Source organism: Mobula hypostoma, chromosome 11 (genome assembly GCF_963921235.1).
Source record: "Mobula hypostoma chromosome 11, sMobHyp1.1, whole genome shotgun sequence".
NCBI classification, from domain to species: Eukaryota; Metazoa; Chordata; class Chondrichthyes; order Myliobatiformes; family Myliobatidae; genus Mobula; species Mobula hypostoma.
In genome coordinates this window covers 17,371,553-17,385,896 of record NC_086107.1, presented here as the reverse complement: position 1 = coordinate 17,385,896, position 14,344 = coordinate 17,371,553, and the positions used below count along the sequence as shown (strand labels likewise).

At 42.6% G+C, this 14,344-nt stretch overlaps 1 protein-coding gene across 12 annotated transcripts in view; it reads right to left on the bottom strand.

The window, feature by feature from the left end:
* The window catches only part of nav2a (neuron navigator 2a), a 1,052,051-nt gene that overhangs the window by 409,517 nt on the left and 628,190 nt on the right, over nucleotides 1–14,344 (bottom strand). For all 12 annotated transcript variants that reach the window (XM_063061719.1, XM_063061711.1, XM_063061712.1 and 9 more), the window contains exon 2: nucleotides 3,046–3,163. In XM_063061719.1, coding sequence (XP_062917789.1) covers nucleotides 3,046–3,163 — 118 coding nt within the window. The remainder of the gene's footprint in view (nucleotides 1–3,045; nucleotides 3,164–14,344) is intronic.

Here is a 14,344-nt window from a genome sequence, read left to right as displayed (position 1 = left end):
ATTCAGTTTTTAAAAAATATTTATCATGTACTGCTGCTGCAAAATTAACAAATTTCACGACATATGCTGGTGACATTAAACCTGATTCTGATTATTATCTATTATTACTTTGCTTTCTTTTTGTATTCACACAATTTACTGTCTTTTTCACATTGGTTGTTTACCTTTATTTTGTTTAGTTTTTCATTGATTCTATTGTGTTTCTTTGTATTTACTACACTTCCTCTTCCCCCCCCCACCAGAAGTACCGCACAGAAACTGGCCCTTTGGCCCATTTAGTCCATGCTGAAACCATCTAAAATGCCTACTTGAAACGACCTGCACCGGGGCCCTACATCCCATGTACCTATCCAAATTTCTCTTAAGCATTGAAATCAAGCTTGGATGGACCACTTGTGCTGGCAGCTCATTCTACACTCTCACAACCCTTGAGTGAAGAAGTTTCCCCTCACGTTCCCTTTAAACTTCACACCTTTCACCCTTAAGCAGTGACCTCTGGTTGTAGTCCCACCAAACTCCAGTAGAAAAAGCCTGCTTATATTTAGCCCAGCTATACCCCTCATAATTTTGTATACCTCAATTAAATCTCCTCTGTTCTAAAGAATACAGTCCTAACCTATACAATCTTTCCTTATAACTCAGATCCTCTGGACTCAGCAACATCCTTGTAAATTTTCTCTGCACTCTTCCAACCTTATTTACCTCTTTCCTGTAGGTAGGTGACCAAAACTGCAACACAATACTCCAAATTAGGCCTCACCAATGTCTAATACAATTTTAACATAACATCCCAAGTTCTGTACTCAATACACTGACTTATGAAGGCCAATATGCCTTTCCAACAAACAACAATCCCTGCAGCACCCCACAAGTCCCAGGCCTCCAGTCAGAGAGGCAACCCTCTATGACTACTCTCTGGTTTCTCCCACAAAGACAATATCTAATCCTATTTACTACTTCATCCTGGATGCCGAGCAACTAAACCTTTTTGACCAAACTCCCATGCGGGACCTTATCAAATACCTTACTAAAGTCCACGCAGACAATATCCACTGCCTTGCCTTCATATACTTTCCTGGTAACTTCCTTGAAAAGCTAAGATCGTCCATCCAAGTACTTAATTATCTGGCCCGCTGGTATTTCTTCTAATAACTTTCCCATAACTGATGTCAGACTCACTGGCCTACATTTTCCTGGTTTAAGTTTCGAGCCTTTCTTAAACAGCAGAAAAACATCAGCTATCCTCCAATCCTCTGGTACTTCTCCTGTCACTAAGGATGTTTTAAATATTCATGCTAGGACCCCGACAATGTCTGCACTTGCTTCCCAGAGGGTCTGAGGGGACACCTTGTCAGGTCCTAGAGATTTATCTATCCTTATTTGCCTTAGGTTACAAACACCTCCTCCGCTGCAGTCTGTACAGGGTCCATGAAGTTGATGCCACTTTGCCTCACTTCTATAGACTCTATATCCATCTCCCGAGTAAATACAGGTACAAAGATTGCATTCAAGATCTCCTCCCTCTGATTTGGCTCCACACATTGATCACTATTCAGGTTTTCCAGAGGACCAATTTTGTCCCTAGCAGTTTTTTTTTTGCTCTCAACATACAATACCTGTAGAATCCCTTAGGATTCTCCGTCACTTCTCAGCTCGGGCAATTTCATGCCTTCTTTAAGCCTTCCTGATTTTGTTCTCAAGTGTTCTCTTGCATTTCTTATACTCCATAAGCACCTCATTTGTTCCTTCTTGCCTATACCTGCTATGCACCTCCTTTTTTCTCTTAACCAGGGCCTCAATATCTCTTGAAAAACTAAGGTTCCCTACACGTGTTATCTTTACCTTTTATTCTGACAGGCACATAAGCTTTGGACTCTCAAAATTTTGGTTTTGAAGACCTCCACCTTTTAAAGTACATCTTTGCCAGAAAGCAGCCTGTTCCAATCCACACTTGCCAGATCATTTCTGATACCATCAAAATCGGACTTTCTCTGATGTAGAATCTCAACCTACAGGCCAGACCGATCTCTTTGCACATTTACTTTGAAACTAATGGCATTGTGGTGACTGGATGCAAAGTGTTTCCCTGCACAACCTTCTGTCACCTGCCTGTCTCACTCCCCATTAGCAGATACAGTATTGCACACACTGTTGTTGGGACTCCTACGTACTGATAAAAGAAACTTTGACAAACTGTATCTCATCTAGTCCTTTTACAGTATGGGATTCCCAGTCAATACGTGGAAAGTTAAAATCACCTACTGTAATAACATTATGTTTCTTACAAAAGTCTGTGATCTCTTTACAAATTTGTTCTTCTAAATCCCTAGGACTATTGGGTGGTCTGTAATATAGCCCCATTAATATGGTCATACCCTTCTTATTTCTCAATTGCACCAATAACACCTCACTGGTTGAGTTCTCCATTCTGTCCTGATGAAGCACACTGCTATGACATTTTCCCTAACGCCACCCCTCCTTCTTTAATCCCTCCCACTCTGTTACTTCTAAATCAACAGAACCTCGGAATACTGAGCTGCCATTTCTGCCCCTCCTGCAACCAAGTCTCCAATTTCATAATTCCAGGTGTTGATCCATGCCCTGAGCTCATCCACCTTTCCTACGATACCCCTTGAACTGAAATATATGCAGCTCAGGACACTAGTCACTCCATACTCAACCTTCTGACTTTGTCTGAGGTCTTACCAACATCTGCCTCTACAACCTCTCCGCTAACTATTCTAGCACTCTGGTTCCCATCGCCCTGCAACTCTAGTTTAAACCCCACTGTGCCACATTAACAAACCTTCCCACTAGGATATTAGTGCCCCTCCAGTTCAGGTGCAAACCATCCCTTCTGTACAGGTCCCACCTTCTCTGGAAGCGAACTCAATGATACAAGAATCTTCTGATGATAAATTTGCCTTTGAACTTTGAAATGATTTAACTTTGCAGCATTTGAAACAAAACGTGCTCAGCAAGCATCTTCTTCCCCACCCCACCAAAAAAAACGACTCTACCAATGATGGGAGAGGCAGCACATACCCACAACCTGGATGATCTCAGCCAGTAGAACCCCATCCGTCACATCCTGCTGTAGGTCTCTGATGAGCCGCTTGTGGCCGGACTTTGCCAGGTAATGATTGGCCCAGTCGGTGTAAATCTGTAACAAAATGAGGTTCAATATTACCCAAATTATAAGAAAAGGTTGAATAGGTAGATACTTTATTTCCTAGAGCACAGGAGGAAGTGGGGATTTGACAGAGGTCAAGAGTGTGGAACGAGCTGCCATAGAAACCATAGAAACTACAGCACAGAAACAGGCCTTTTGGCCCTTCTTGGCTGTGCCGAACCATTTTCTGCCTAGTCCCACTGACCTGCACACGGACTATATCCCTCCATACACCTCCCATCCATGTATCTGTCCATTTATTCTTAAATGTTAAAAAAGAACCCACATTTACCACCTCGTCTGGCAGCTCATTCTATACTCCCACCACTCTCTGTGTGAAGAAGCCCCCCCTAATGTTCCCTTTGAACTTTTCCCCCTTCACCCTTAACCCATGTCCTCTGGTTTTTTTCTCCCCTTGCCTCAGTGGAAAAAGCCTGCTTGCATTCACTCTATCTATACCCATCATAATTTTATATACCTCTATCAAATCTCCCCTCATTCTTCTATACTCCAGGGAATAAAGTCCTAACCTATTCAACCTTTCTCTGTAACTGAGTTTCTCAAGTCCCGGCAACATCCTTGTAAACCTTCTCTGCACTCTTTCAACCTTATTACTATCCTTCCTGTAATTTGGTGACCAAAACTGAACACAATACTCCAGATTCGGCCTCACCAATGCCTTATACAACCTCATCATAACATTCCAGCTCTTATACTCAATACTTTGATTAATAAAGGCCAAGGTACCAAAAGCTCTCTTTACGACCCTATCTACCTGTGACGGTACTTTTAGGGAATTTTGTATCTGTATTCCCAGATCCCTCTGTTCCACTGCACTCCTCAGTGCCTTACCATTAACCCTGTATGTTCTACCTTGGTTTGTCCTTCCAACGTGCAATACCTCACACTTGTCTGTATTAAACTTCATCTGCTATTTTTCAGCCCATTTTTCCAGCTGGTCCAAGTCCCTCTGCAGGCTCTGAAAACCTTCCTCACTGTCGACTACACCTCCAATCTTTGTATCATCAGCAAATTTGCCAGTGGATACAGGTTCACTTTTAACATTTAAAAGAAATTTTGGAAGGTTTACGGATGGTAACAGTATGGAGAGCTGTGGACCAGGTGCAGGTCAATAGAACTTGACAAAATAATAGTTCAGCACACTCTGCTCCTTCAGTGTCAGAGAAGACTTGGCTGCAATCACCATGAGAAAACGTTGGAGAGGGGTTGGGCACATGATGAGAACATCATAAAAGAAGGAAGAAACACGGAAGACCAAAGGCAACTTGGCACACGAGGCAGAAACGAGGACCTTGAACCACACCTGGGGCACAATAGAGAAGATGGCCAAGGACAGTCAGAGATGGAGGACTTTCATTGCTGCCCTAAGTGCCAGTGGAATAATGGGCTGTAAGTAAGTACATACAGACTAAATGGGCTGAAGGACCCATTTCGGTGCTGAATTGTTCTTTTGACTCTACGACTCCTTTCATTTCATTCATTCTATCAGTTCAGAAACTCAACACAGTGTGTGCTCAATGGCAAAGCAAGTAAGTGAACACCAAGCAAGTAATGGATCGCCTTCAACTAAAAGCTTGAATTTCAAGTGGAGTTTGTCAGAAATACGCTCAAAGTTGCAGTGCATTCACATTCCGATCACTGTGCTGCATAATGATCAAGTACTGTGACTGTATTCAGCCTTTTGAGAACAGTGCTCAGAGAGAACCAAAGGAGTCCTTTAAAAAGCAGTGGCTTCTTGAGACAGGGAGATCACTCATCGATATAACAATAAAACAAGGGCCATACACAAGCCCCTGACCTCAAATTTAACTCTGTCAGAATAAAATTATAGATTTATATTCTGCAAGAGTCTCGTGCAGTTATGGTAAAAACTCACAGAGATGTCCAGGTATCGTTCGAGACCATATTTATTCTTTGCAAATGTGTGTTATATATAATCAGCATCTAACACGTTTATATTGTGTGACACATTACATTTTGCACACTCCGTTCAAATCATGCTTCACCATAAAGTCCACCACCTACCTCCAGAATATACATAGAGCACAAGACACACACACTCTCTTGTGCTGAGCCGCCCACCCATCTATGTGCAAGTGTGTTTCATTTACATGTCATGAATTCCTTCCAACAATGACTTTTCAGGCTTGCAGTAATGAGCTTTCTCTATATTCAAGAGCATTTAATATTTTGGCACCATTAATATTTTGTGTGTTACAATAAGCCTCATGCATTCAAACAGTCTGGAAACGTTCCAGGATTATCTCTGTTCAATTTTGGCTCAGGGAAGTTAATTTCAAATTGTGTATTTTGCTTTTTCTCAGGCATTTCATACAACTTGTCTATCATTAGAAAAGAATTTGTGCGTGACAGATTCAGCTATGGAATCCAGATGGGTTACAGTTAACATTCTAGTGTTTCTTGCACACCTTAACAATATTACGATGAACCCAAGAGATTCTCAAGATGCTGGAAATCCAGAGTAAAACACAAAAAATGCTGGAAGAAGTCATCAAGTCAGGCAGCATCTCTAGAGAGGACAAAAGGGGTGATATTTTAGGCCGAGACCCTTCATCAGGACTCAATATTATAATGAGGATGTTTTTCCACTGTGGAAGGCACCACAGCTTCTCTGCTGCCAGCTCAACTACTATTCTCTCTTGCAGTGGTCTTTAAACTGAAACTGGGTGAGGGTTGGTTCATGGGGTCATAACGGGATTCTTCAGGTGACTGTGGTAATTCTACAACTGATGGATTGAAAGTTAATCTGATCAATCAACCGTGTCTATCGCCTCAGACACTCACTGGACTGTAAAGACAGCTGCCCTTCAACTCTTCAACACTCCTCCCTCCTCTCAGATTCCTTCTTCTCCAGCCCTTGACTTTTCCTAACCACCTGGCTTCACCTATCACCTTCCAGCTAGCCTCATTCCCCTCCCTCCACCTTTTTATTCTGGCATTTTTCCCCCTTCTTTCTCAGTCCCGATGAAGGGTCTTGGCCCGAGACATCAACTATCTATTCACTTTCATAGATGTTTCCTGGCCTACTGAGTTCCTCCAGTATTTTGTGTATATTATAAAACTGTTTACATTGTAAATACATGCTGGTATTTATGCATATTTTATTCCACATCTGTACTTCAATTCAATTGTCATTCAACCATACACAATATACACCACTAAACAAAACCTCGTACTTTAACCTCTAACTTATTTTTATATAATTCCTTATTCTTTAGAATTGTTGAAGTTGTTGATTTTTGTTGCATGTCGCACGAACACCCCACAGCAAATTCCTAATACATGTAAATTTATATGGCGAAGGAAGCTGATCTTTGATCTTCCCAGCACAGAAACAAGTCTAAGCCATTTGTATCCTGGATGCCTCAGAGAGACGCCAAGTGCTGGGTTTGTCAACTGAATTCCAGGGGAATAAGTGAAGCGGTAACAGTAGAGACAAGATTCAAAAGAAGCTGCTTAGATTTACACAGGGTTTTAATAAATAAAAAAAACAGCAATTGTTCAGAATGGTTTGAATGTCAACAACCAGATAATATTATACTATAGTTAATATTACTAGCAAAAAAAGCAGTGACAATGTGATTTTTTTCACGATGCAGTGAAGTTAAACAATCATAGGTAACGCTTAAGATTGTACTAGGAGCTAATTCAGTTGTATAAAAGGGAATTGAATATGTACTTGGAAAATGAAGTTTTGAAAATGGTTTATTATTTTCACATGTACCGAGGTATAATGAAGAAATGGTCTTATAGACCATCCATACAAGGCAAAACAATACGAGTGCAGAATAAAGTGTTACTGAGGACAAGAAAATGAGATTGACCTTCCATGTCCAGCCCAGGTAAGTGCAGGTGACTGGGGCAATGTTTGGCTTCAGCACAGTCTGCTCACAGGAGCTTCTGTTGCTGAGGTAAACTCAGATTTCTACACTATAGAATCTTGAAACACAAGAAGAGGCCTGTTGCCTACCCATAATGGCCCTTTGAAAGGGCACTCCAAATTGTTCCATTACTCTGCAACTACCATTAACGTGTAAACTCACACAAAATACTGGAGGAACTCAGCAGGCCAGGCAGCACCTACGGCAAGGAATAAACAGTTGACATTTCAGGCTGAGACCAATTAAGGGTCTCGGCCCTGAATGTCAACAGTTTATCCCACTCCATAAATGCTGCTGAGTTCCTCCAGTATTCTGTGTGTTGCTCTGGATTTCAAGCATCTGCAGGATCTCTTGTGTTATAACCTGCAAACTATTCCTTTTCAAGTATATATTCAATTTCCTTCTAATACTCATGACTGGATCAGCTCCCTAAATGCTGTCAATGTCTTATGGACTGTGTCATCTCAATGCATCGAAAAAAAACCTCATCTTCACTCGAGTTTTTTTTACTATGAACTTTAGCAGCAGGTAATCTGGTTACTGGCCTCCTGCCTTTGGAAACATTTGCTCTCCAGTTCATCAAAACCTTTTATAATTCCAACACCTCTTTTTGAAACTTTCCTTTACCATTTATGCACAAGAAGATAATCCAAGTTCTCCCTATGCTCCCCACATAAACGGTCTGTCAACCCTGGCATCAGCTTTGTATTTTGCGTCCAATGTTTGTAATTAATCATCTTATATTTATTCTGGAAAGCATTTGCTTCATGGAGGTCCTGGCTAATGCAAGTCTGAAACCCTTCCAGCACCATAATTATTTGTGGCAGAATGAAGGGCAAAGCATTGTTTTAGCTCTTGGAGCAGTAGTTGATGTGTCCCATGAATCCTATTCAAACATTTCTTTTTATCCCAATTTAACAGCAAATTAATGACCACCTCTGAAATCAATCTCTTGGTCACTATCTGAAATAGATTTCACAGCCAGCAATAACTGAAAAGATAATTTATATTATGAGGAAAAACCCTCCCCGCAACAAGAAAGCAGCACGTTAAGGACCCCCAGCATCCAGGCCATGCTTTGTTCTCACTCCTGCCATCGGGAAGGAGGGGCAGGAGCTTTAGGTCCCACACCACCAGGTTCAGGAACAGTTATTACCCTTCAACCATAAGACTCTTGAACCAGTGTGGATAACTCCTCGCACCTCAAAACTAAACTGATTCACAACTTCAGGATTCACATTTAAAGACTCAGCAACTCATCTTCTCAGTATTATTTATTTATTATTATTAGTCTTTTTTTGTATTTGTACAGTTTGTCTTCTTTTGCGCTTTGGTTGTCAGTCTTTGTGTGCAGTTTTTCATTGATTCTATTGTATTTCTTTGTTCTACTGTGAATGCCTGTGAGAAAATGAATCTCAGGGTAGTATATGGTGATATATACATATTCAGATAATAAATCTACTTTGAACTTCTGGACTTGGCCTCCAAGAGGATCACAGCCTTTTTGTGGTTTAGAGGCTTGCATGCCTCAACGACCCGGACAGTGATGTTGGCTGGAGTCAGGGCCTTATGCTTTGGCTCTTGGTAGGGTCACCCCTGCCAAACATGAAGAGTGGTCTACAAATCCCCAAGGATTGGGAGTTCAGCTCAGGGCTAACAACCCTGACCGGTCAAACCAAACTGTTACGGAAACAGCAATGTCCTTCTACACCTGAGTGCGACCATATTCCTGAGTCTCCACCCGGGACTTGCATGGCTGACAGTAGTGAAATCCAAAAACGAGCTACTGACACAATGAATGAAACCCTAAATACCACCAAGATCAAGACCAAAATTGTTTTCTGGAATATACAGAAAACTGGCAAGCTGGAACAACTAACTGCAGAAATGCGTCGTTACAACCTATATGTACCGGGCATCAGTAAAAGCAGATGGACAGGGTCTGGCAGACTAAAGGCAGCAACTGGTGAAGCAGTTTTATACTCAGGAAGGGAAGATGGTTAGCATCATGATGGTGTAACTGTTATTTTGACGAAAGGCATTGAGAAGTGCTCGCTGGAGTGGAAACCAATCAACTGCTGATGAGAGACAGGCCACAAGGGATGCAACTGAACATGATTGTGATCTGATGTTATGCTTCAACTAACGACAGTGACATTGAAGAAAAGGACATCTTTTACAGACAGCTGCAATCCGAGATAGAGTTAACATCATACCATGACATAACCATCATCATGGGAGATCCAAATGTCAAAGTCAGAAATAACAACTCATACTTTACTAGAGTCAGGAGAATGTATGGAGGTGGAATGATGAATAACAATGGTGGAATTCTATGCCATGAACAACCTGGTCATAGGAGTGACTTTCTTTCCACACCATGAAATCCACCAACTGACATGGTGCTCACCCAATGGACGCAAGAACCACCAAATTGACCAGTTGATGATCGATGGTATGTGGTGACGATCCTTGCAGGACGAAAAGGTGAAGAGAGGAGCAGATACAGGAAATGATCATCACCTACTTGTAGCAGTAATGAAACGCAAGCTGAGATGCAGTGGGACCAGAACACATGTACAAAGACTGTTTGATGTTGAGAAGCTGAAGGATACTAATGCGAGAACTGCCTTCACCACTCAGATTAAGAACAGATTTCAGGCTTGCAAGACCTTGATAAAGATATATCAGTAGACAAGATTGACACAATGTGTAAACGGATTACGTCAGTCTCCAAGGAGAGCAATAAGGCTTTTCTAGGATACAGAACTGGAAAGAAGAATAAAGAATGGATACAGCAGGAAATATGGACGATCTTACAAAGAAAGGTAAAATTAAGAATAAAGTACCAGATGCAAAGTCAATGACTTCAAAAGCATACACAAAGCTAAGAAAGTGAAGAGACTTGAAAGAAAGGATTAAGAGAGTCTACATGAAAGATCTTGCAGTGCAGCCCAAAGAAGCAGTCAATATATACAGGATTTCAAAATTGGTATGCGGTAAGTTCCATGCCAGATCCAGTGCTCCTGAGAGAGATGAGAATTGGCTGCTTTTGACAACAGAGAAAGACTACCACCAGATGAAGATCTTAACATACAAGAGGCAGCAGAGAACCTCAACATCAACACAGATCCACTCAAGAAAGAGATTGTTGCTGCGATTTAATTACTGAAGAACAGCAAATCTCTAGGACATGTCAATTTTAACACTGAACTGTTCAAACCTGAACCGAAAGTTGCAACAACCATCCTGCAACCACTGTTTACTATCATCTGGGAAGAGAACCAATTCCCAAGGACTAGATAAAGGGAGACATTGTTAGAGTTCCCAAGAAAGGAGTGCCAAGTAATTGCAACAACTGGCATGGCATCACATTTTTGTCAGCGGTCAACAAGATTCTAGCCAAAGCCATTGTCCAACAGATTACAGATGCTATCAATGTGTGCTTGAGGAAGGAGCAGGCTGGCCTCAGGAAGAAGAGGCTGTGTTGGCCAGATCTTCACGCTGCATAACATCAGAGGAGTGCACAGAGTGGCAACTGTGTGTAAATTTCGTGGACTTTGAAAACGTTTTCAAAAGCATCCACAAGAAGAGCCTCCAGCAAATTCTCAGATCATACAGAATGCCTTCCAAAATTGTCCAGCTCTTCCAGAGTTTCTGTGCTGACTTCACCTGCACGGTTGGATAGAGCAACTTGAAATTTGAAGTCAAGACTGGAGTCAGGGAAGGCTGCACAATGTTGTTTAACCTGGTGATTGACTGGGTTATGAGGCAAAAAAAAAAACGCAAGATAAGCACAGCAGCATTTGGTGGACTCTATTCTGTGGAAGACTTTGACTTTGTGGTTGACCTCACATTACTATTACATAAACACCAGCACATGCAGGAGAAAATTCAGTGGCCTTGTGCCTTCAATGAACAGGCTGGACTCAGTCAGCCAGAGTAAGACTGAGAACATAACCCTCAACGTAGCATCCCCTCCTCCCTTCAAGGCATACGGCATCAACTTACCCAGCACCAGCAGATTCACTTACCTGGGCAGAAGCATTCAGCAAGATGGAGGGACTAAGGGCAACATCCAGTGGTGACCCAGCAAAGCTAGAACTGTCTTCAGATTAATGAGCAACGTATGGGGATCAACCAAGTACAGTATCACACCAAGGTGAATCCGTGCCAGAGTTGTGTTCTGTCCACACTCAAAGTGCTGGCACATGACAGACAGTGCCCTTGCAAAGCTGTTGGCATTCCACATCGCAAACCACCGTAGCTCCTAGCCAAGAAAGATCTCCAACTACTCCCTATTCCTTCAGTGTCATCAAGAGGACATGGCCACAATTATCATGAGGAAGCGTTGAAGATACATTAGCCATGTGATGAGAAGAGAGGTCAAATCTGTCATCAAGACAGGACTTTACTGGACCCCTGAAGGGCGGAAGAAACATGGGAATCCAAAGACAACTTGGTGCTCTACCATAGAGACAGAAATGAGGACCCTGAACACAGCTGGGGCATAAGGGAGATGGCCGAAGACAGATGGATTCAAAGTACATTTATTTTTAAAGAATGTATAAATTATACAACTTTGAGATTTGTCACATTCGTTTCTGCCCTAAACGCCAGGGCATACGGGCAATAAGTTTGAAACTTTGAATGAACTGTGAGCAACTTTAATAAATACAAAGCACTCCATATGTCAGTTTCGATCAGAGAAAATGTTACATTATTGACATCACCATAAAGTTTGTAGTAATGGCTCACATTTGGCAAGAAACTAAAATTTAAATTCCTTGTGTCTTTAAGGAGTAATTCTAGATTTCCTGATGAGTTATTGGATCATGCAGACTGGGGAAGCATGATCATCATCATAGCTTGTCACACCAGACAGCCAGCCACTCTAGTGTTGTTTGGTAGATGTTGAGCAGGTCAGTGCCAGCTAAATCAGGTGAGAGTGGGCAGTTGCGCAGAACGTGTTCAATGTTCTGCACCCTTTCGCCACACTCACAGGATTCGCTGGTCTTTAAACCCCACTTCATCATATTGTCTCCCGTCCTACAAACTCCTGCACTCGCTCTGTCGAGAGTGCACCACTTCCGTCTGTCAAGCAGTGCCCCGTCTGGTAACATTTCTGTGGGGTCTTGCACTGTATTGTTTGGTGGGGTTCTGGCTACTGTTTGTTGCCAGAGGTCAATCCTGTATGTTTGGGGGGATGTTCCATGCGGTAGTTCCTCCACTGTAGCAAAGCTTTTCCTCGATTTTAGGCAGATGGAAACTGGCACGTGATGATGTAGTGGGTGCCGTGGATCCGAGTTCTGCTTACCTTTTTCACTTTTTGTTGTAGTGTGCCTTTGGATCTCTGGGCGAGCAATGCCTTCAAGTCTGTAAATGATGTTAGTGGTTGTGGGGGCGCAGTGTGCCCGTGATTATTCGGCAGGCTTCATTAAACAACGGGTCTATTTTCTTCGCACGGGCTGATCTGCCCCACACAGGTGCACAGTATTCTGCAGGTGCACAGCAGAGTGCTGGGGCAGTTGATCTACGTGTGTGAGCATCTAAGCGAGGGAAGCATGATAGTGTAACACCATTACAGTACCAGCAACCTGGGTTCAATTCCTACCACTTCCTGTAAGAAGTTTGTATGTTCATTTGCATGATTATGTGAGTTTCCTCTGGGTGCTCCGGTTTCCTCCCATAATCCAAAGATGTACAGGCTATTAGGTTAATTGTTCACGTGGGTGTAATTGGGTGCCGCATGCCTACTGGGTGGAAGGACCTGTTACCGTGCTGTGTCTCAAAGTAAATAAATAAATCTAAGATTTGGATGCTGCTGCAGGGTGAAGGAATTGTTCTTGTTCTTGCTCTGGGTGTGGGAGGCAGAACCAGAGACTCACATTCCTATGGTCCAGAAATCTTCAGCGGGGTAAGGTACCCAGATGACAGCACTGGGCTTTCCCAGTGTAAAATAACCAGCGTACACTTTCTCCTGAAAACGGGCCCACTTGAAGAAATAAAGACTTACATTCCACATCATCTTTGACTAACTCAGGACGTGTCTATGTGCATTCTTACCAAATACATCTATTTTTAGTGCGCTTACAATTGTAGTGCAGGAACTGCAACCGACAAAGTTTAAAACACTGCAAAATTCCACACAGTGCAAGATGGCAATAACCAGATAACCTGTTTAATGTCGACGAAAGGATAAATTTTGATCCGGACACCAAATGGAACTCTCCTGCTTTTCAACACAGGTTTGCTTCCCAAAGGGGAACAAGGAAACCCACACTCTTGTTTTGTGATAATAGTACCAGTAACATCATCCTATCTTACATGACTACTCACCTCACACTTATCTCAACCTGACAACCCTCAGGCCAGGCTACTCAGGAACTGGTGTTAATATCATGGCTGGATTGCAACTACTGTATATGTGCTGTGTGCAACTGTATGTACCTTGGCCCCAGAGGTACAACATTTCGTTTAGCTATATACATGTGAATGATTATTTATTTAGAGATACAGTGCAATAACAGGCTCTTCCGACCCAACCAACTGCACGGCCCAGCGACCCATCTATTTTACTCCAGCCTAATCACAAGACAATTTATAATGACTAATTAACCTACTGACCAGTACATCTTTGTGGACCGTGGGAGGAAATTGGAGCACCCAGAGAAAGCCAACACATTCACGGGAAGAAGGTACGCTGGAAGTGAACTCTGAACATAGAGTTACATAGAAAATAGGTGCAGGAGTAGGCCATTTGGCCCTTCCAGCCTGCACCACCATTCAGTACAATCATGGCTGATCATCCAACTCAGAACCCTGTACCAGCCTTCCCCCAATACCCCCTGATCCCTTTAGCCACAAGGGCCATATCTATATGAACTCCGATGCCCAAGCTGTAACAGTGTCGCACTAACCACTACGCTACCACACTGTTTGAATGACAACAAGCTCAAACTTATAATTGTGTATAAAAGACAACAGAGCAGCTTTTCATCAGTAATGCACTGAAGAGCCAAACTAGGCTTTTTTGCACCGTGGACTGGTTTAATATTGACAATATTCTTGCGGACCGGCCGACAGGGGTGGAGGGGGGGGTTATTCACGTTCAACAGTGCGTGACGGAATGAGGAGAGGTACAGCTGACTCATATCATTTCATATTGCCAAATCATATCATTCCTCTCTGCCCAGTAGCATACGCTTTGCGGCCCGGTGGTTGGGGACCACTGCTCCGGACTGACTTC